The following is a 20,908-nucleotide window of genomic DNA, read 5'->3' as shown; positions in this document are numbered from 1 at the left end:
ACATTGGCTTGTAAGGGTGGAAACACGAGCAATTTATCCAAAGTGCATCATATGCAGGCAGGTATGTATGCTAGCAGCTTACAGCCCACACATGGAGTTAATTAAATTATGCGAACATGGGTTCATGATTAAAAGTAACCATTAGCCAGCTGATTGTTTAGCTATGGGTGGTTCATAAATTCACGCAGTAAATAAGTGTTTATTTTATTTTTTTTACATTTCCATTATCACAACATTAGAGTCTATAATAGTGATTTGTTCAACACATTTCTGTTTCTTTTGCTGTAGCTTAAATAATTGTTTATTTTATTTATTGTATTTATGTACATTTCAGTATATAAAGCATTGTTAATTATTTTGTTAATTGGTTGTGGGTGGTGATGGAACAGTGGATAAGACACATTTCAGGCTGCTCCATAAATGTAAATGCTCCGTACTTGTATAGCGCCTTTCTAGTCTTTTCGACCACTCAAAGCGCTTTTACACTACATCTGCATTCACCAGTCACACACATTCATACACTGAGCCTAAGTGCTCAAACAGAAACTAACATTCACACACATTCATACACATACAACAGCCGCCAGGGGCAAATCGGGGGTTCAGTTTCTTGCCCAAGGACACTTCGACACGCAACCAGGGGGAGCCATGCATACACTTTTGTAGGAGGTTTCCTGTTCGTTCAGCGCCAGAATCCGCCCAGTTTTGGAAGCAGGAAGTGCTAAAAGGTTTGGTGTGTGTCTGGGAGAGAGGGCAGTTGGGAGAAAGAGGGAGCAGTTGGAAGAAAGAGGAGAGCTGAGGAAAGAAAAGATCGTCGGAGAAATACGTTTAGATAGTAAATCTAGTATAGTAAGGCGTTAATCCCTTCCGCGTTCATCTACTACAGTGTTTCTGTACATCAAAACCTTCTTCATCTCCAACTCAGCAATAACCTCCCAACAACCAGCCACCCACAATACTAAAACCGCCGTCAGCAAACCGGTCCAGAATCCATTACAGCCAGGCAGGTCGTAAGTGCTGAAAAAACTTCATCCCCTTCCCCTCTGCTTTCTATCTCTGAGCAGTGTGTGTTTTTTGATGTGGATGAACAATTACCTTTGAGGAACGGAGCAACCTTTCATTATTTGATGGGCAGTATTTCTTTCTTGCTTCTGAAGGATTGAACTGAATTATTTTTGAATTGCAATGAACTAAACTGCTTCTGAATAGAACTGAACTGAACGCTAAGTGGAAATTTAAGTTGTGTTTATTGTTTGTGGAACACTTTTAAAAAAAAAACACGTTTGCCTTTGATTGCATATCATTCTCGAGTTGTGGTTTTTCATTATTGTTCATTTTCTTGAATTCAACGGGAGGGTCCATAATGTTGTGTATGTATCCTTGTGTGTCCTTTGGTGGGTTAATATATTATTCTGAAATATAATCAAAAATATCTAATGTGTCAGGAGAGAAACTTGACTGGCACCCCAAAATAACCTGTAGCCAAACTGTCACAACATGCCTTTGGTGTGAGAGACCGGGTTTCGAATCCCTTATGCGACCTCTGACATATATATCAATTGTAAGTCGCTTTGGATAAAAGCATCAGTTAAATACATAAATGTAATGTTTAATTTTTTCTCTTTAAAAAACACAAAAATAACAGATAAGAATACCATTAAAGTACGAGTAAGAGTGTAAGAGTAGCAATAATGTTAAAATCTTAACCATACCCATCCCTACTCAAGAGTTTGGATCTTATGTAATATGAGCCGGTCTCAGGGCAGACTACTGGCTACTGGGTTGGGGGTCTATTGGCATTTGGTTGGTCGGTTTTTTGCTGTTTGTTGGTCGGGTCGGGGTCTTCCATGTTCGCGTTGCGTCTGTGAGTCAATTTTTTCTCCCACCCCTACTGGCTACTGGGGTTCTTGCCTGCCTGTTGCTGGAGACGGTGCGGCGTGGTTGGGGCATCCCACTCTCACAAACAACTACATTCTGTAACAGAATTATGCACATACACACACACACACACACACTCATAGACAAATTCACCCACACGCACACAGACACACACACACAAACTCTCACATATAGAACCCACCCCATGCGGAGACTGTGCTAACGAAACCCGGGTAGTGAGGCAACGAGCAACAAACTATTTACAAATGTACACTATTTAAACAAATGCCAAGCCTGAGAGACAGAGGGGCTGCTGGGGAGTCCGCAAGGTGCAAGAATGTCACAAGGAATGAATGGAGGCCACTCAGGTCAGCCTGAAGGCGCAAAGCTGACCACGGAGACGACAAACCGGTGTAATGACCACACAGCTCCGAGGCTTTTAGTCATTCATTGACGAGATTTGCCCAGCACTCGCTCACCAAAGGAGGGGTTGGCTGCCACATTCAGACGGTAGTATCTAGTGAAAGTGGACTGAGACGACCATGTGGCTGCTGCACATATAGCTGCAAGGGAGGCTCCCCTGCCACAAGGCCCATGAGGTAGCAATGCCACGGGTTGAGTGTGCCCGCACCTCGGACGGGACAGGCACCCCGAAAACATATACACCTGCTTAATAGCGTCCACAACCCAGTGGGACAGCCTCCTTTTTGACAAAGGCCTACCCTGGTGCCTCAAAGCAAATGAAGAACTAGACTTTCTTTCTGAGGGCCCGAGTGCACCTGATATATTCAGCCAGTGCTCTGAGCGGGCACAACATGGACTGGGTTGGTTCGACCACCTGTCCCTCCACGGGACAGAAAAGTGACCGTAGCTCGACTGGCTGGGTCAGATGGAATTTAATCTTGGGCAGGAAAGCCGGATTGGGGCGAAGGACTACACCCAACCCATCAGGCAGGAACCTGCAGCACTGACTGTGAATCTCACCTGGTGGAGGTTATAGCCAAGAGGAACACAGTTTTGAGGGAGAGCCACTTTAGATCAGCAGACCCAAGGGGCTCAAAGGGGGATTTCCCCCCCGAGGACCACATCCAAATCCCAAAGAGGGACTGAAGGTCTGGTCTTATGAACCGCCAGCCTCTGAGAAACTGGGAAATAAGGGAACAGTCCTGCTTGTTCAGCAGGGTTACGCCTGACTTCCCTGCCTCCAGCTGGACCTGCAAGAACGACAGGATGTCCTGTGCCCTTGCTGAGTAAGAATCCACCTGTTGAGGTCGACACCATGTGGCACCCCCGCAACACCCCCCAGCGATAAGCGTAGGCGGCTCTTGAGAAAGGGGCCAGCGCCTCTTACATTGTTCTCACCACAGGCTCTGGCAAGCCTAGGGCCTGGAAGCGGTGCCATATCTCCTCCACCCCCTGGGGGTGGAGCCTCCACTCCCCTGGGTGGGGTCCCCCCTCGACATGATGTCTGCTGGTGAGTTAAGAGGCCCTGGCAAGTGCACCACTCTGAGAGAGCAGAAGCGGGGGTGTGCCCACAGCCACAACTCGGTTGCCAGCTTGCAGAGGACAGGGGAGCCCAGCTCCCCTTGCCTTTTGATGTTGGCCGCTGCTACTGTGTTGTCCGTCCTGACGATGACCTCTCGGTCTGGGCAGAAACTGGCAAAGTGCCAGGTGCACAGCTCTTAGTTCCAAGACATTGATATGCTGAGTCAACCAGGGGCTGTTCCAGCAGCCACTGACCCCACAGCCATTGTGGACGGTGCTCCAGCCTGCCAGGGACGCGTCGGTGAAGACCAGTTAGAGATAAACCACCGGTCCCATTGCACTTCCTTTCTGTATATTGGCCGGGTCCCAGCGAAGGGCTCGGTAAAGCCTGTGGGAGATTGTGACCCTGGCCTGGTGGGAGCCCTGTGGACAAAGGCCCAGGCTCAGCAGGCACCTTTGGACAGGTCTCATGTAGAGGAAGGCAAGGGGAACTATCTGCACCATGACGGCCATTAAGCCCATAAGGCGAAGGCAGAGCACCCAGTTGACCTGTGATTGCAGCTGGAACTGGCAAAAGCAAGCTTTGAGGGCTAGATGTCTCTCAAGGATCAGGACTAGAGTAGCCATCCTGGAATCCAGCACCATGCCCAGAAATGTTGTCACCTGGGCCTTCGTCAAAACGACAAGAAGAGCAAGTGCCAGCCCTGGCGTCGTTTTGACGAAAGCCCAGGCCCCGAATTTGCTCCAGGAGCAGAGCTGCATGACAGCGACAAAGCTCCTTTGAGGCCACACAAATCAACCAATCGTCAAGGTAAATGTGGATCCTGAGCCCCCGCTGCCTCATGCCTCATGGGTGCAATGACAGCATCCATGCAGTGGGTGAAGGTCTGACGAGCCAACGAAATGCAGAAAGGCAGAACCTGAAACACGAACACCCGGCCCTGAAAGCCAAACCTCAGTAAACGCCTGTGCCCCTGCCAAATGGGTATCAGGAAGTCCTTGAGGTCAGTGGTGGCAAACCAATTCAATTAAATTTTATTTATATAGCGCCAAATCACAACAACAGTTCTCTCACAGCGCTTTTCATAAAAGAGCAGGTCTAGACCGTACTCTATGATGCTATTTACAGAAGCCCAACCAGTCTCCTGCTGTGATTGCTTGCCTTACCCTGGGGACCGTCAACATCTTGCATCTCAGGGGGCGGAGGTATTTGTTGAGCCCCCTATGATCCAGAACAGGACGAAGTCTCCCATCCCGTTTGGGGACCAGGAAATAGCGGGAGAAAAAAGCAGCCTGACGAGGTGAGAGCGGAGGGCCCAAATCTCTTATTGGCCGGTCTATACAAATATAGAGCATTTAGAAGGCCAGCATCCTGGAGTCGCCTCTTCACCGCTGATGCTGAGCACTGACTGTTGTTTTTCTGGGTACAATTTATTGACACTGCCACTGTGAGGACCTGTGAGGCACCCGTTTCTCAAACTAGACCTTCTAATGGATTTGTTCTCTTGCTCAGTTGTGCACTAGTGCCTTTCACTCCCCTTTTTTGTTCTGGTTAGAGGCAGTTTGTACTGTTCTGTGAAGAGATTAGTATACTGCATTGTACGAGATCTTCAGTTTCTAAGCAATTTTTGCATTAAATGGCCTTCATTTCTCAGAACAAGACTGACGCCTTTCAGAAGAAAGTTCTTTGTCTCTCACCATTTTGAGCCTGTAATGGAACCCACAACTGCTGATTCTCAGATACTCAACTAGTCTAAAGAAGGCCAGTTTTATTGCTTCTTTAATCAGCACAACAGTTTTTAAGCTGTGGGCCTTTGTACGCCTATTTATATATTCCATTACAAATCAGTCATTTACAACATCAACAATGTCTACACTGTATTTCTGATCAATTTGAAAATTCTAAAATAAATTTCCAAGTGACCCCAAACCTTTGACTGGGAGGACTGGTGAAGACCTGTATTCAGTACAGATGTCGTGTGTTGAGTAGAAGCACTGTTTAAAAGTAGTGTTTACCAGTGATATTGAGGAGGCGTGGCAGGAAGCGGTTCCAGAAAGCACACATCTGGTTCCTCAGACCTTTGTGGATCTTCAGTGGATCAGTGTTGAGTCCAACATGTTTCTGTTCGCTGATAGTGAAAAGAGGCCAACGCCTCTTGGTGTCCACCAGACCGTCATGGTTCCCATTGGGATTTCTGAAAGGGAGGAGGACATGGGTGGATAAAAGAGACACAGTTAGAATAAGGAGGGATACTACAATTGAAAATACATTAGATGGGAAAACAATGAACTTAAACAGTTGCCAGTTTTAGTTTAGCTAAATCAATGGTTTAACATCAACAGCCCTACAGCCAAACTGATGCTTGGCTGTACTGGCAAGAACTTGGCCACTTATTGTGTAATTTAGCCACCAGCACCGCAAACCTGAACCACAACAAATGTACAAAAAGAGCATGGCACAGAGCAAACACATACTTTTTACATATTCCAAATACCGATGCAAATACATTTAGATAATTAAATAAGGACATTTTTGTGGCATTAAACAGGAAAGTGTTGACACTTTCCTGTTTAATGGTCACTAGTAAATTTGTCTATAGTTTACAAATTTACTTCACGACGTACCCTCTAGCTTGCAATAGAGCTTATAAAAATGAATAGATCTGCAGGGCCAATAAGTAATAAGAAATGTCAGTACAGAAAGGAGAAACATGTATTTGAGAACTTTTCAGAAACTCATTGGTAGTGAAACTACAAATGCTTTTAGCTTTAAGTTTGACAATGGGCTAGCCAAAAGTAGGCAGCCTGAGCCTCAACATGTAATGTCTTGTATGTTTTGAAAAGTCTTCTGAAAAGGTTGCTGTGCTCCAGTGGAAAGAAATCAGTATATGGCTATTTTATCAAAAGCCTGGAATCAGCGTTCTGCTAAACTGTTGCCATTTCTCACTTGCTGAGACACTACGACTGTCCAGACATAATGGAGGATAGAAGAGGAGAGGGACGATATGATGATGAATAATACATCATCATATCGTCCCTCTCCTCTCTCCTTCTATCACTTTCTGCAGGTGTTTCTGGATCAGGAGCTGTGGGGTCTGGATCTGTTGCTTCGTGTCACCTGCTGCCCTCCTGTTCCTGCTCGACACCCGCTCCTACTGTTATTATTAGTCCTAGTATTTCTGTGCGTATATTGTGTTGGCTAAATGGATCTGATCTAAATTTTTAATTCACAAAATATGAGCTGTCATTTGTCAGGATCTCTCTGACTGAATAAAATGGTGAGATTTATTCTCATAGGTTCACTTTGTCTCTTTAACATCTACCTGTTAACGTATTTAAGGACCTCCAGCCGTGCCCCCAGGGCAGACTGAGACCCCATCCACACTACTAAGTTTCTGTTTTAAACACAGACCTTTTGCTACGCTTGCACCTCCCATCCAGACTAAAACGACGAAACCGAAGACCTCAAACGGAGAAGTTTGAAAGCGCTGCATACCCTGTTTTTTGTTTTAAAACAAATAGCAAATACAGAGGACTTTAAAAACCATTACGCCGACACTCACATCTGGCTTCCTGATTGTGTCTTATAAGTCATGCAAAACAAATGCACAAATCTACTGACAGTGTTTTAGTTTTGGTATTTTTATTAAAATATTTTGTACTGTGCAAATAACACTTATATATACTGTGCATGTTGCTGTATTTACTTTGCGACGACTCCCAGTCTGTTTCCACCGACCAAATTGCTTTATACTCCTGTGTTACTTTCAGTAACAGTTCCACCACGTGCTCTCATCTGTAGTAGTACTTTCTTCTATCACCAGATCTTCTGCAACTGCTGAAAAGACATCGGGATTTACATCGGCACGAGCATGCCCAGTGTACGTGAATGGCTACTACATGTGTGTTTTCAGCCATTTTAATATAGACGGAGATCAATTCCGCAGCTAAAACACTCGTGTGGACAGAGATCATTTTCATTTTAAAACTCGTAGTGTAAAATGGTAGTGTGGATGTAGCCTGAGAGTGTACAGTCATGCTAGCGGATTTTATGAGACTGTACTTGCCCTAAATGTTACTGTCAGCATGCTAAGTTTGGCAGGCTCAAATTACAGATGAGGCTAAGAGAAACACAGGTATTTGTAAACCAAAATATGGCGCCAACTGAAAAGTCCGAGGACTATTTAAGTTATTAGGATACATCATCTGGATATGATAAATTTCTGTACAAAATATTGAGTCAATTAATCAGTGTCCTCAATCAACGTCAGTGTCCTATCGCATTCCCATCAGGCTGGAAATACCCTGAAGTAAGTGGATGATTTGACTAAGGAAAAAATCCTTGAGACTCCTTAACTTGGATTGCTTTACATGTGTGTTGTTGTGAGTTAATGCACTTTCTTATTTCTAATTTGTATTTCTGAAGTGTATTTATCATTTAATGATTTTGTTGAACATTTATGAATTTTATCTTATGAAGTTATTTTGCGTCTGCCCCCTCAGTGCCGTTTTGCTTTGCTGTGGGTAAGTTGTGAGGAAAAATGCTAATGCGCTGTTGTATTGTTTTCTTTGGAAATTAATAACTTAAAATTTGAAGACAACAGCACTGGTATATCTTTATTTATAAAGCTATACTTGGCAAACTTCCACTGTACCTCTGTAACCTCCTCTCTGTCTGCTCTGGTACCTATCAGCTACGCTCCTCAAAGTGGTTGCTTTTTAACTTGCCACGAGTTGCAACTGAATTGGGAAGAACTGCTTTCTCTTATTCAGCACCTTGGGGGTGGAATAATCTACAGAAAGAGCTAAAGTTAGAAACCCTTATGTCCATTAATGAATTTAAAACTACTGTAAAGAATGTTGTGATGGAGACATGTTCTTGTTTTTTAACATTTTGTACTTGTTTTATCATGAAAATGTAACTTGGTATTTATTATGTATGCATTTGTTGTGATTTGGCTGCTACCTTGACCAGGTCTCTCTTTTAAAAGAGATTCTGAATCTCAATGGGACTTCCTGGTTAAATAAAGGTTAAATAAAAAAAATTGTTGTTCTAACTTTTAATTCATACTGTTTACAGTTAATAAGATTATGTTAACCAGCTGTTTAGTGTTGTTTGACCATTACTATAAGTTTGATAGATATGTTCATGTAACTTTCTAGGCAGCATTTATATCATGGTGGGTGTGTCATGTGATCAATGTAGCACTGCAGAGATCTTAGCATTCAATTCCTGAGTAAGTTCTGTTATTTTGTATGTTTATGAGCAGAGGTGCACAAAAAAACAGAAGGCCAGACTGTGTAACGTCTGGTCTTGTCTGTAGCTGGCCACCTCATCTATTCTGTAACTAAGCAACCAATGAAGCCAATCAAGATGAACTGGTCTGTCCTCTCTGGTGAAATCTATTTTAGGTCTGCAACTAATGATTATTTTCACTGTCTTCGATTGTTTGGTCTATAAAAAGTGAGAAAATGGTGAAAAATGTTGATCCGTGTTTCCTAAAGCCCAAACTGACTGTCCCTTTGTTTTGTTTTTTTCCACAACCCAAAATGGATTCAGTTTACTGTCACAGGGAAGTAAATAAACATGAAAATATTCACATTTAACAAGCTGGAATCAGAAAAAAAAAAATGGCTCAAACCGATTATCAAAAAATTTAAGAGGTGACAGCTAATCAATCAATCATAGAAGCTCTACTGCTGCTCAGTATAGTTCTTATGTACATAGCAGATTCATTATTTCCAGTCTGTGATGCCTCACCCAGTTCGTGCAAAGTTGGCCCAGTATCTCATCATGCGTCGGCTCAGCATCTCCTCCTCTCGGGTGTAGTTAAGTCTCTTCTCCAGTGGCAGGCCAAAGACAAACTCGATCTCGTAGCCATGGATCACACCCATCCACTCTGGCCAGGCCAGGTTGGATGCTCGGTGGTCAAACAGGTAGACGAAGACCCCTCCTTGAGGAGCAAGAGGAGAAAAGGATGATGGTCAATGGTCTGACATCATCACCCTCTGCAGATTTGAAAATAGTTTAGAGCCTGAAGAACTTTCCAACTAAAATATCTTAGTGTTTACTATATTAAAACTGCAAAATGGCTCGATAGTACCCACTAAATCCTTTTGTGAGGATAAATTGCCAAGCTTTTCAGGATTCATCAAATGGCATTTACAAGCCAATATCCAGTCACAGTCATGGTGCCATCTACTGGCAACAGAAATTAGAAAAGAAATTACATTACAATTACATGTTGCCTTGGCAACACATTATTTGCCATAAAACAGGAAGCTGTTTTTTTGAAAGGCTAAGGATGCTTGAAACCTCACAAAACTTTGCACACACATCATAAAGGGGTGTATTTTGTTGTCTGATATGGTTTGGGGGCATGAGTGTGGAAATATGGCTCAATTAGCACCCCCTAAATTTCAACAAAGCAGCCCCACCGTACATTACAACTAGATGCATAAATTTGGTTGGTAGCGGTAATCATCTCTAGACTTTAAAAAAGCCTCTCGGAACCAGTATACTTAACCCAACAGGACGTCAGCCATTTTGAAATAATCTTAATTGGATTGTTTGGCCATTTACAGGCTTCGTTCTTTAACATACTTCTACTAGATAAGTAATCAGATCAAACTCAAATTTGGGCAGTGCAATCAAGACCGTTGCAATGTTAAAATGCAAAGCTTTTGAGTTTCCTTTTAATGTCGTCGAATTTCCATGTTTTGATGTGTCACATTTAGTACCTCTGCTAGCACTGTTCAAAATCATCAGATCCTTTCCAAATTTTTGGACATTTTATTTAGAAGATACTTTATTGTGACATACATGTTGCAAAATTCATTCTCTGCATTTAACGCATCCCACATAGGCGCAGTGGGGAGTAACTCCAGATGTTTATCAGTCTCTGGTCAATAGCACTGACTGGAGAACCTAACAACATGCACACTCCACACAGAAAGGCTGGGATGACCGGGGTTTGAACCCGCAACCTTCTTAATGTGAAGCTACAGTGCTATCCACTGAAACACCGTGCCGCCCATGCAAATCTGGATAGTTATTGCATTCATAGTTATTGCACCACCTATGTAGGATCTGAGCCACACCACCTCCTCTTCAAGACAGAGGGAAAGAGAGGCATGATAACATGCAAACTATGGAGAGGGAGAGAAGGGGAGAGGCTGAATGTCCTGGGGGATGAAGATCCAGATTTTCCAGTTATTTCTCAATGGGGGTGTTCAGAGGACAAACGGGGGCACTGGAAGCAATATTTAGGAAAGGATGGTGTTGAGGTACTGGCGACCTGTCCAGGGTGTACCCTGCCTTTCGCCCGATGTCAGCTGGGATTGGCTCCAGCCCCCCGCGACCCAGTACGCAGGATAAGCCGTTGTCGATGGATGGATGGATGGTGTTGGGGTGACCTTGGGAGGTGTTTGTTTTAAGGCTAGTTTCCGCTAAAGATTTACAACAATAGTAGTTTAAACTTTCAACTACTTGCAAAATAACTGGAGTCTGCAACATTAAAACCTGCTAGTTTACGGGACTGCAACTGGACAAAATTTCACCCACATGGCGTTAACTGCGTAAACTCTGGAAAATGTCTCTTTCTTTCTATTTCCTGTGAAAGAATTTCTTTCTCTTAAAATTGTTCATTTCTTTGAGTGATACACTGTGAAAGCCTTGTTACCGCAGTGGTTACACATTTACAAGAGGGATATTCCTCTGTCAGACTTACCCCTGAAAGCAACTTCGAGTCCTGCACCTGATGTGACACCATTGACTGCCGTGAGAGTAATCAAGTGGACCCACGTCATGCTGTGAGTCGCAGCCAGTTTATGACCCAGCGGTAAAATAACTGTTGGAGTTTTGCTATATAAAAATGTTCTAAAGTGAGCCGCAGCCTTGCTCTGTTTGGGACTATGAGCTGTACTTTACCCGAGGTGAATACATATTTAAAAACAACAAAATGTCCCCAAATCACACACAGTTTCTGGGGGGAACATTCACTCATTAATTAAATATAATTTCATTTCACATGGTTTTTCTGTTCCCTGGGAAGGTAATAAATGTGTTGTTTGTCATTCAGTGATTTTTAATAACAACAGTAACAACAACAATAATAATCATCAACAATATTCAGGGAAATTAGCCTACATCTTATTTGATGGGGGCGGTAAAGGACCTAGATAATGGATAGGGGGGCGCTGACCCTAAAAAGGTTGATGATCTAGATCAACAACACCCTCAGGGCCACACACACATGTCTACACATGTGTTTGTGTGCCTGTGTGTTTGGGCTATGAACCTACAATCCAGAGAGGATTTTATCCTGTGACAGCTCACACATTTAAAGAGTGTTCAAACATACTGTATTATCTATCAGTATCTTCAGTGAAGTCTCATGCCACTCGTAGTGAAATACATTTTTCATTAAAGCTGCAAGCAGCGTTGGGCGGGCCCTCGCACGTGTAGCACGTCAAGTGAGGCGGCTGGGTTGTAGATTCTGGAGCTCTGCCAGCGTGGCTGTGAATTTGCCAAGCGCTTCGCACGCTGCACAAAGGTGTTCAAATCATCACTTCCTGTGTCCCCTTTGTGACGTTATTTAGCACTTGGCGCTATGACTAAAACTGAATATTGGCATGTAGATATGTTCAGGGCGTGACTATTATCAAGCATGTAAAGTTTGGTGCCGATGTGAGCATGTAGACTGAAGTTACAACAACTTCCTGTTTTATGTCAAATCATCGATTTTGGACGCCACGGCCACGCCGTTCCACAAAAACTCACCGTTTGTACAACTTTTAATCGTCAATGGGTTTAGACTGAAGTTGGTCGGACTAATTCTCTAGGAGGAGTTCATTAAAGTAGTAAAGAGTGTGTAAAAAATCCCAAAATTAACATAAAATTCAAAATGGCCGACTTCCTCTTGGGTTTAGGGCATTGCTCCAAGAGGCTTTTTGGTACGTCTGGACATGATAAATATGTGTGGTGCCACAGAAATTTCATACACTTCCTGTTGCCAGTAGGGGGTGCTGTGACTATCGGTGAATGTTGCCTTGTACATGTGTTCAGGGCGGGACTTATGAAGCGTGTAAAATTTGGTACAGATTTGATCATGTACAGTCAAGTTACAACAACTTCTGGTGTCACGGCGAAGAAAAACAAAAATCCCTTCAGTTTCAATAGGGGCCTCGCAAGGTTCATGCTCGGGCCCTAAAAATAATTCCTTCTGTTTAGAGAAAGAAAAACAAAAATCCCTTCAGTTTAAATGGGGACCTCCCACGTTTCGTGCATGGGCCCTAAATATGACTTTGAGCTGAGAGAGTATTTTTGATAATAAGTGCCACAAATACTAAATAGTGAATCAGGTACTCCTGGATGAGAGCGACTATCAGCATCCAACGTTGCAACCATGCAGAGCTCCCCCACATTCACTAAACAAACAGAATTAGCTGATTGCACACACCAAGCATTAGGCACACACTCGATATATTATATTCTGGTTAATGTTAATATTTGTCTTTAACTTCTAAATGAATGCTTTATATAATATGGTTAAACTGTGGGCTTGATGAAAGGTCATCTAATGGCTTGTGTGATGTCAGAGGTTTCAATCAATCCAGATGTATTGTGTCCCAACGTGTCAGGAGTCAAATGTTTTAGGTTTCAGATAGTAAAAAGTCTGCTAGATGAAGTTTGGTTTTGTGAGAACGAGAGTGCCAAACTGTAGTTGGTGATACATAAGCTGATGTATCAGCTTTTCTGCACACTGCAGCACACTTACATTGTTCCAGAAGTAGCTTCTAGGTTTATAGCTGTACAGAAAACTACACCCTCTACTCGTGACAACTGTGTACTACAACTCAGATTTCTTACCTTGTGAGTTTCCTCCACTGGTCATCACCCCGGAACTGGCTCCTCCCATGTTAGCTTTGATGGCGTTGTTCTGGGCATAGGAGCGAGCAAAGTGGGCCAGCGGGCAGATGACGTTGTGGTCACCCACGATGTCATCCAAGGCTTCACGGTTCTTCATCCCGTTATTCTCATCCATCCAGTCAGTATACTGTAGCACCACCGCCTCCAGGCCAATATCGTTAGCATGTGGTACACTCATCTTGACACCTGGCAGAGTGAAGTTTAAAGGTTTTAGGGGCATTGTTAATTGTTTAAGATGTACAGTGTAACTGTGCCTGTGAAGCTGTAAATCATGGCTTTAATTGTTTTGGTTTATTTTGATGAGCCGATTTCTACAATTCTCTCTGATTAGTCACAGTTAAAAAAGAAAGATCATGAAGAACAAGTTTCTGCAGTTACATAAAAAGTAGAAAACTATTGCTACACTTTCTGTTTGTAGTGACTTTATTGTTTCATGAAATGCTAGCCTATTTCTTTTTAAATCTAACCATCTAACCATGTTTTTCCCACAAGACAAATTTTATTGTATAAGTCATAACTGCACACACAATTATACTCTAAACCTTGAGTTTAGAGTCACATTATAGCAAAGCGTTTTCTGGAACAGAATTATGCGGTATTCTTTTGACGTCCATCAGTTTTTTCCAGCTGAGGGAGCTTCACCTTCCAAGAAGTCCTCTCTGGAAATAAGGCTCTCATTGTCCTTGCTGAAGCCTGGCGCTCCATACAACAGGAAGTAGGAGCCCTCGTCCTGGTTGACCCCGAGCAGGATCTGAGTGTCTTTAAAGTTTCCTGAGTTGAGCATGGCCTCGGGAGTGTCGGGCAGAACCTCGCCATCCACAACAGGGACAAATGAAAACCGGAAGAGGGCTGACCACGGCAGGACCTGCTCAGAACAGGATGACAAGTTCAAATGTACATGACTTTGTCTGAGTGGCTGTGAAAGAGATAATAAACAGACCAAATGTAACATGACTGAAAATGGGAAATTTAAAGTCAGTGTAAGTGAACTTAAACTTAGAGCAAGAAACCTAGTAAATAAGACCACTGCATTCAGACCAGCACTTCAATTCACCTATCTCGTATACAGGTGCATCCAAAAGATTTAGGGAAAAAATCTGCTCAGATAAGTTTGGGCATTCATTAAACTTTGCCATCAGGTTTCAAATCCAAATTAAATTCTTGCAACAATTTGATAAGTTTCATGATTTGTCAGGTTTTTGTATTTGCAATAGAAAATTACTTTTACCGTGATAGAAGATTTAATTAATATCACATCATAAACCCTCAATGCAAGTTTCTTCATGCTGCTCCACTTCTTTATCAGTTGACAAGGAATTCTACCTGAACTAAACATTTTGAAATTTTTCTGAAAGTCCAAGGATAGTGTGATTCTATATTTTTCTTATGGTCAACATCTCTCATGAAAAGACCCAAACCAACAATTTGTTGCTCATCTCTCTGTCTGTAGCTCCCAGCCCCAAGCCCTTTCATTACTAGTGAAGACGTTATTAGGATTCAATTTATTGGGGCTATTTCCAAAGGTGGATTAATCCACAGTTGGTGCTGTAGTTTATTTTGACTCAATGTGTGTTGATGGTAATGAGAAAAAAGCATGTCACTTAGTGCAACGATGTCGCTCATTGATTTAACAGTTTCATAGTTTCACAAAACTACTAAATATATTAAATCTGAATTAGATTTTGACTGCCATCTACATGGATCTAGATGGGAAAAAATGTAAAAACCACTATGAATCTCCTAATGGGAGTGAGAAAGAGAGTGGCTGAACCGGTGAACACTGGTGAAGAAAGCTCAAAAACTACAGTATTTCTTGAGGAAGCTTAAGAAGGCCAAATTCCCGTGTCAAGTTCTTGTCAGCTTTTACAGAGGAGCAACAGAAAGCATCCTGACTGGAAACATCACAAACTGGCATGGGATGTGCACAGCCCAGGACCGGAGGGCTCTGCAGCGGGTGATTCAAACTGCTCAGAAGATCATTGTTACCCATCTCCCGAGCATCAGTGATATTGGTGAGGTGAGGTGCCTGCAGAGCCCAAAGGATACTATATATACATACACGAGATTACTGTATATTGTCTGCTACATAGCAGAAGGGAGTTACAAACTCAATATCACCTTACAACCTGTTGTAATGTAACAAATAAATCTACCTTGTTAAAAAACATTCTCAGAAAATTCTTTGCGGAGCTCATCAACTGCATTCCCTTCTGAAGCTGTCCGTCTAGAAGAGGATAAATTGAACTTCACTGACTGTTTACTGACAGAGTCTGCATTACCAGCCACTCCTGGTCGATGAGGTCCTGTGGAGATTTATCGCGCAGACAGTCCACCAGCTCGGTATCGTTGCCCCCGTTGCAGCCGACCAGTTTGCCCAACAGCGTGGCCCGTCTGCGAGCCTCAGCAGGAGTGACCGAGGCCCAGGGACAGTTGGGGACTCCGCTCTGGAGGATGGCCCTGGAGAAGGTAGGCCGGCTGTCTGGAGACAAGAGGTGGAATCCTACTGAGGCGGCACCAGCACTCTCACCAAAGATAGTCACCTGTTTACCAGCAAGTAGAGAGATCAGTATCAAAAGCTTGATTCTTAGCGTAGAAACAATACGATAGAGAAAAACAGTGAGAAAATAACCTGTTTGGGGTTTCCACCAAAGAAATGGATGTTGTCTTGTACCCACTGCAGCGCCATTCTCTGGTCTAGCAGTCCCACATTGCCAGGAGCCTCTGAGGAGCCATGGAGAGCAAGGAAGCCGAAGGCACCAATCCGGTAGTTCATGGAAACCACAATGACGGTCTCACTATAAGCTAGGTAACGACCATCATACACGTCCAGAGAAGAAGAACCACTGTAGAACCCTGGAAATGTTAAAAAGTACAGTATTAACCCATTTCTCCCAATCTCCCACCACAGACAGAAGCAGACATCAATTCAATGCATAAAGTGCAAATGACTTCCAAAGTCAAAGTGTCTACTCACAAAAAGTGGAGGAGCAAACGTAGTGGACACATATTTAACAGATGCCAAAATTGGCACTCTTTTTTTATGCACCTGCTGGAGAACAAGGCACGCCCGGGGCACGTATCCACTGAATATTGTATGAATTTTGAAAACAGAAGGTGCGGCCCTATTGGTACATGCCCACTCCTTTACCTTACATATTACTGATGACTGCTGACCCAGTGTCCTCACTGCAAGAATGACTCGTGTAACCTATTTATACTACTGAAGTTGAATCCAAGTACCTCCGCCGTAGATCCATGTCATGACGGTGAGATTATGTGGTTTGGGTGAGGGGGGTACCCAGATATTGAGGTACAGGCAGTCTTCACTCATCTCTCTGTTGGGGTTCCACATCTCGCTGCCCTGGAAGCCAGGGAACGATGTGTCCACAAACTGATAGCAGGCCTTGGGGTATGCGATTGCGTCCCGCACCTGTGTCCATGACTTCTTGGGCTCAGCGCGACGGAAACGCAGCTTCCCGGTCGGTGGTTCAGCAAAGGGGATACCCAGAAAAGCGGTGACATAGCCTCGTTCTGGCAGTTGCAGATGGATCCCGCGGACTGGACCACTACGTGTCTGAACGATGAGGTCTGCCTCACTCTGGGAGGAGCAGGTGGGAAAGAGGAGAGACAGGAGGAGGATTGGGGAAAGGAGGAGAAGGACGGAAACCTGCATGATGGAGGCAAAGACACAGACCCTCTGTGCGGCTGGAGCTGTGGTCGTGATTCCCTCTCCAATCAGTGAGGGCAGGGTCTGCTCTGCTTCGCCTCACCTCTAGAGAGAGAGAGAGAGAGAGAGAGAGAGTAATATGATTACAGTAGAGTGATGGAGAACAGACTAAAAGAGGGAGGGAGAAATCAGATGAGGAAAGAGAAGAGAGGACAGAAGATCTAGGAAGTCTGGAAGTGTCATCAAGGTAGATTTAAGATCTGTTCAGACAGGCCTAACCCTAACCTCTAATCCAAATTATTATTGGTCACATGCCTTGAACCCCAGATTCAAACCACATCTTGTCAATTAGATTTGGATACTGTATTTCTTATGTACATGTGATCAATGACTGAATCCAGCACCTGCTGGGCTAAATCAAACAGGTCCTTCCGCATCGACACATTGTCAATATAGAAACTAGGTAGTTTAAACAATCTCCTCACTCATTCTATACGAGGCCTTTGCTGTGTGATGAAGCAAATGCCACTGCTAGTTTTCCCTGAAGCTTATTATAACATTCATTTATATATAATATATATAATCATTATCATTTAAAAAACATCAGGGGAGGTGGGGAGGCACCACTATAAATCACTGCAGGAAATCTGGTAAGGTGTTAATTAAGCAAATAAGGTTAACTTATAATGCCATTGTTTTCATTGTCTAAAATATGACTAAGACTACTAATACCTAAAGGATGCTAGTGGAGGCAGATTTGGCTATGCAAGACTTTGGATATCTAAAGAGCTGCAGACTCCACTGAAGAAACCGGTAGATATACCTCTCTGGTTTACTACTGTCTCGATCGGTTAGTTAGTTAGTGTTATTGTGCGTCAAGGTAGACCAGCAGCTCCTGTGTTCTGCAAGGTAAATTTACTGTTTTTGTGAGGTGAGATGAATAAAGCAACTGTTTCTGGTTAAAAAAAAAGGATCTTACTCTTTAAAAAAAAAAGGGACCCTTTCCATAATGTTGTCGGACACTATACATATATACTAAATACTACACACTGAGCCTGTCAGAGGCAAAAACAAGCTCTTTAGTGGACGTACTTTGCTGGTCGCAATTGCCACAAGGTTTACGTTGCAGGACGGTCTTGCTGCTGCTGACAGCAGCGCTCGCTCAATAATTGACCACTTTCAGAAAATGCTGTCCCCATTAGTTACATAGACAACAAAATATTGGAAAATAGCGTCCAGGTTGAAAAATACCCTTTAAATGTCACTTATTAAAAATAAGTGTTTCATTACATTAGACAATTCTCCACAGATTAATTAATCTGGAATATTGTAACACACACTGTTACACCAACACATTGTCAACATATTGTTAAATTATATCACTTCTAAAATGAAGATCTAAACGCTGTATTGAACACCATTCTTCATGTCTTGGGTTTAAGCTGACAGATCAATACATGGGAGGACTTTTGTCTACACCCTGCTGCAGGTTATCAGTGGACAGTACAGTGAAGAGAGATGTGTAGGTGGGCTGTGGCTTCCCAGAAAAGACTTATTAAATATTCAACACCAACACAACAGCAGTCCTGCTGCTCTACAGCACAGATGATCGTGTCAGTGCTACAGTAGAATCAAACACATACATTGCTTCTGTTGATGCTCAGGAGCTGTTGTGGTGAACAACTCAGGAGGATACAGTGTTCTATTATATCACACAATAAGACATGGGTGATCAGGCTTTTTAGGGCCCGAGCATGAAATATGCGAGGACCCTATTGAAACTGTAAGGATTATTAAGGCCCGAGCATGAAACGTGTGAGGTCACTTTAGAGGTCATCCTACATGTAAATTTTGGTACAGATGTGAGCATGTACACTAAAGTTATCATCGACGAAAACTTTTCATCGTCAATGCCTTTAGACTGCACAGCGAAAATTTGAAGATGATTGGATTCAACCTCTAGGAGGAGTATGTTAAAGTACGTAACCTGCAAATCACCAAAAATGACCATTAAAATCAGAATGGCTGACTTGCTGTTGGGTTAAGGGCATCACTCCCAGAGGCTTTTTTGTAGGTCTAGACATGATACATCAGCCACAAAGATTTCATACAATTCGGTCCTGGGGGCTGCTCTGTAAGGGGTGTTAGTGAGCCATTTTGCCATGCACATGTGCTAAAACTATAAAATAATTTTTTTTCACCCTTTCTGACATGTGTGCAAAGTTTGGTGAGTTTAGGCCCCTAAAATTGACATTACTTTGCAGAAAAAAAAATGTTGAAATAAAATGATTCCTTCAGTTCCAATAGAGGGTATGTGTTGATGTCACTTCCCCTTCCGGAACACGCTGGACTGAGTGGCAAAACATCTGTTTGCAATATCAGCCCTATTACGGCCTTTTACTGGGTTGCTACTTTAACAAACTCCTCCAATAGAATTGATTGGATCGACATCTTATTTTGGATGTGCAATCTAAAGGCATTGATGATGAAAAGTTGTGCTATCTGTGAGTTTTTGTTGAAGGACGTGTCCGTGGCACGGCGTATATTGATGATTCACCCTGAAACGGGAAGTTGTTATATCTTCGTACATACTCAGAACTCTACCAAACTTTACATATTCGATAAAAGTACTGACATGAACACATCTGCATGCTAATATTTATTTATTGTCATAGCGCCACATAGCGCTCTGTGACAAAATGAATTTGATTTACATGGCGTTTCCACAGTGTGGTCCCGGCTTCATCATGTACTGGTACACAACATATAATAAGCGGGTGTTGTTTAGCGCCCCCCTTGGGAACACATGAAGTGACGTTTAACTCCTTCGTGACCTGTCCATAATGCACAATAATTCAGACGGAGTAATTCGGACGACGAGGTCCGACGCTTTCATGGCTGCGCGCCATTCACTCTAATGCAAAAAGAGTCCTTTTCTAGTTTTTTTTGGCTGTATTTTTCCAGGATATGGTCAAACGCTGTTCCTGGGGCACTTGTAATAGTTACTAACTACCCAGAGAGGGTGAAAGGAGAAGTACGATTTATTCTCTTTCCAAAACCTAAAATAAATCCAGAAAAATGTCAGCTGTGGATTGTTCCTAATGTAATGTTAGAATCAGAAGTTAGCTAACGCTAGACTATCTTCCTACTGAATTTAATGTAATAACGCCCTACTGTTCTGCTTTTTAATGAGCCTATCCAGCTGTACAGGAACAGTGGTGATCCTTAATATCGTTGTCTTTTGTCTCAATCGTCAGGGGATGCGGTGGTTCACTTGTAATGTGTGATTGGTAGGCTTTAGCTTCTATCTTTCATTTTTTCATGTCCGTTTGAGTCAGTTTGAGTCAGTCTGACAGCCTGAAGACAACCTTCTAATGTAAAAAAAAATGAGATCACTTTTTCCAACAAATTTGACAATATTTCTCTGGGGAGTGCAGTAATAGTGGCAGCATCGACAGTTTGTCAGACTTTGAAACAGTAACAAAAGAGGTGGGGCTTAGCGAAGAGTCAATTTTTTGGGCCCCCCAGAGTTGTGTGAGTTCAGCCATGCTTTTCGTGCGTGAAGTATAATTCATCTGCAGCTGTTCACATTGGATGATAAAAAAAATGCTAGATAAGGGGGTTTTGTGGACATTTTACTTTTAAAGCGAGCTGTCTCAGTGCTAACATCGTTTAGGCAGCAATGGCTATAAAAATATAGTAGGACAATGAAATTATGTAATACCCCCGAAACTGGCATTTTTTATAATACAATGTCAACAACTGCAGATGAATTATATTTTACGCACGGACCCTTTTCACTTTCAATAGTGACGATTGCCGTACAGAAACACCAAATCAATAGATTCCAAAGTAGTCTGATGAAACAGTCGTAATCATAGTCATGTTACGTAACTCAGGCAACGTATGGAGGGTTTTAAGGGCCAAAACTAAATATATAAATACAT

General features: G+C 42.8%; 1 protein-coding gene across 2 annotated transcripts in view; it reads right to left on the bottom strand.

Moving 5' to 3' along the window:
* Positions 1–20,908, bottom strand: part of ache (acetylcholinesterase) — a 50,399-nt gene that overhangs the window by 4,345 nt on the left and 25,146 nt on the right. For both annotated transcript variants that reach the window (XM_038731739.1, XM_038731740.1), the window contains exons 2-8: positions 16,535–17,066; positions 15,924–16,147; positions 15,574–15,834; positions 13,937–14,159; positions 13,235–13,480; positions 9,125–9,317; positions 5,380–5,558 (exon numbers count right to left, since the gene is read on the bottom strand). In XM_038731739.1, the coding sequence (XP_038587667.1) occupies positions 5,380–5,558; positions 9,125–9,317; positions 13,235–13,480; positions 13,937–14,159; positions 15,574–15,834; positions 15,924–16,147; positions 16,535–16,967 (1,759 nt within the window). In that variant the 5' untranslated portion in view covers positions 16,968–17,066. The remainder of the gene's footprint in view (positions 1–5,379; positions 5,559–9,124; positions 9,318–13,234; positions 13,481–13,936; positions 14,160–15,573; positions 15,835–15,923; positions 16,148–16,534; positions 17,067–20,908) is intronic.

The sequence above is a fragment of the Micropterus salmoides genome, unplaced genomic scaffold, assembly GCF_014851395.1.
Source record: "Micropterus salmoides isolate LMB-PRFRI ecotype aquatic unplaced genomic scaffold, ASM1485139v1 Ms_hic_scaffold_2, whole genome shotgun sequence".
In the NCBI taxonomy this organism is placed as follows: domain Eukaryota; kingdom Metazoa; phylum Chordata; class Actinopteri; order Centrarchiformes; family Centrarchidae; genus Micropterus; species Micropterus salmoides.
The sequence above is the reverse complement of the archived record's forward strand: the minus strand, read 5'-3'. Positions and strand labels throughout refer to the sequence as shown.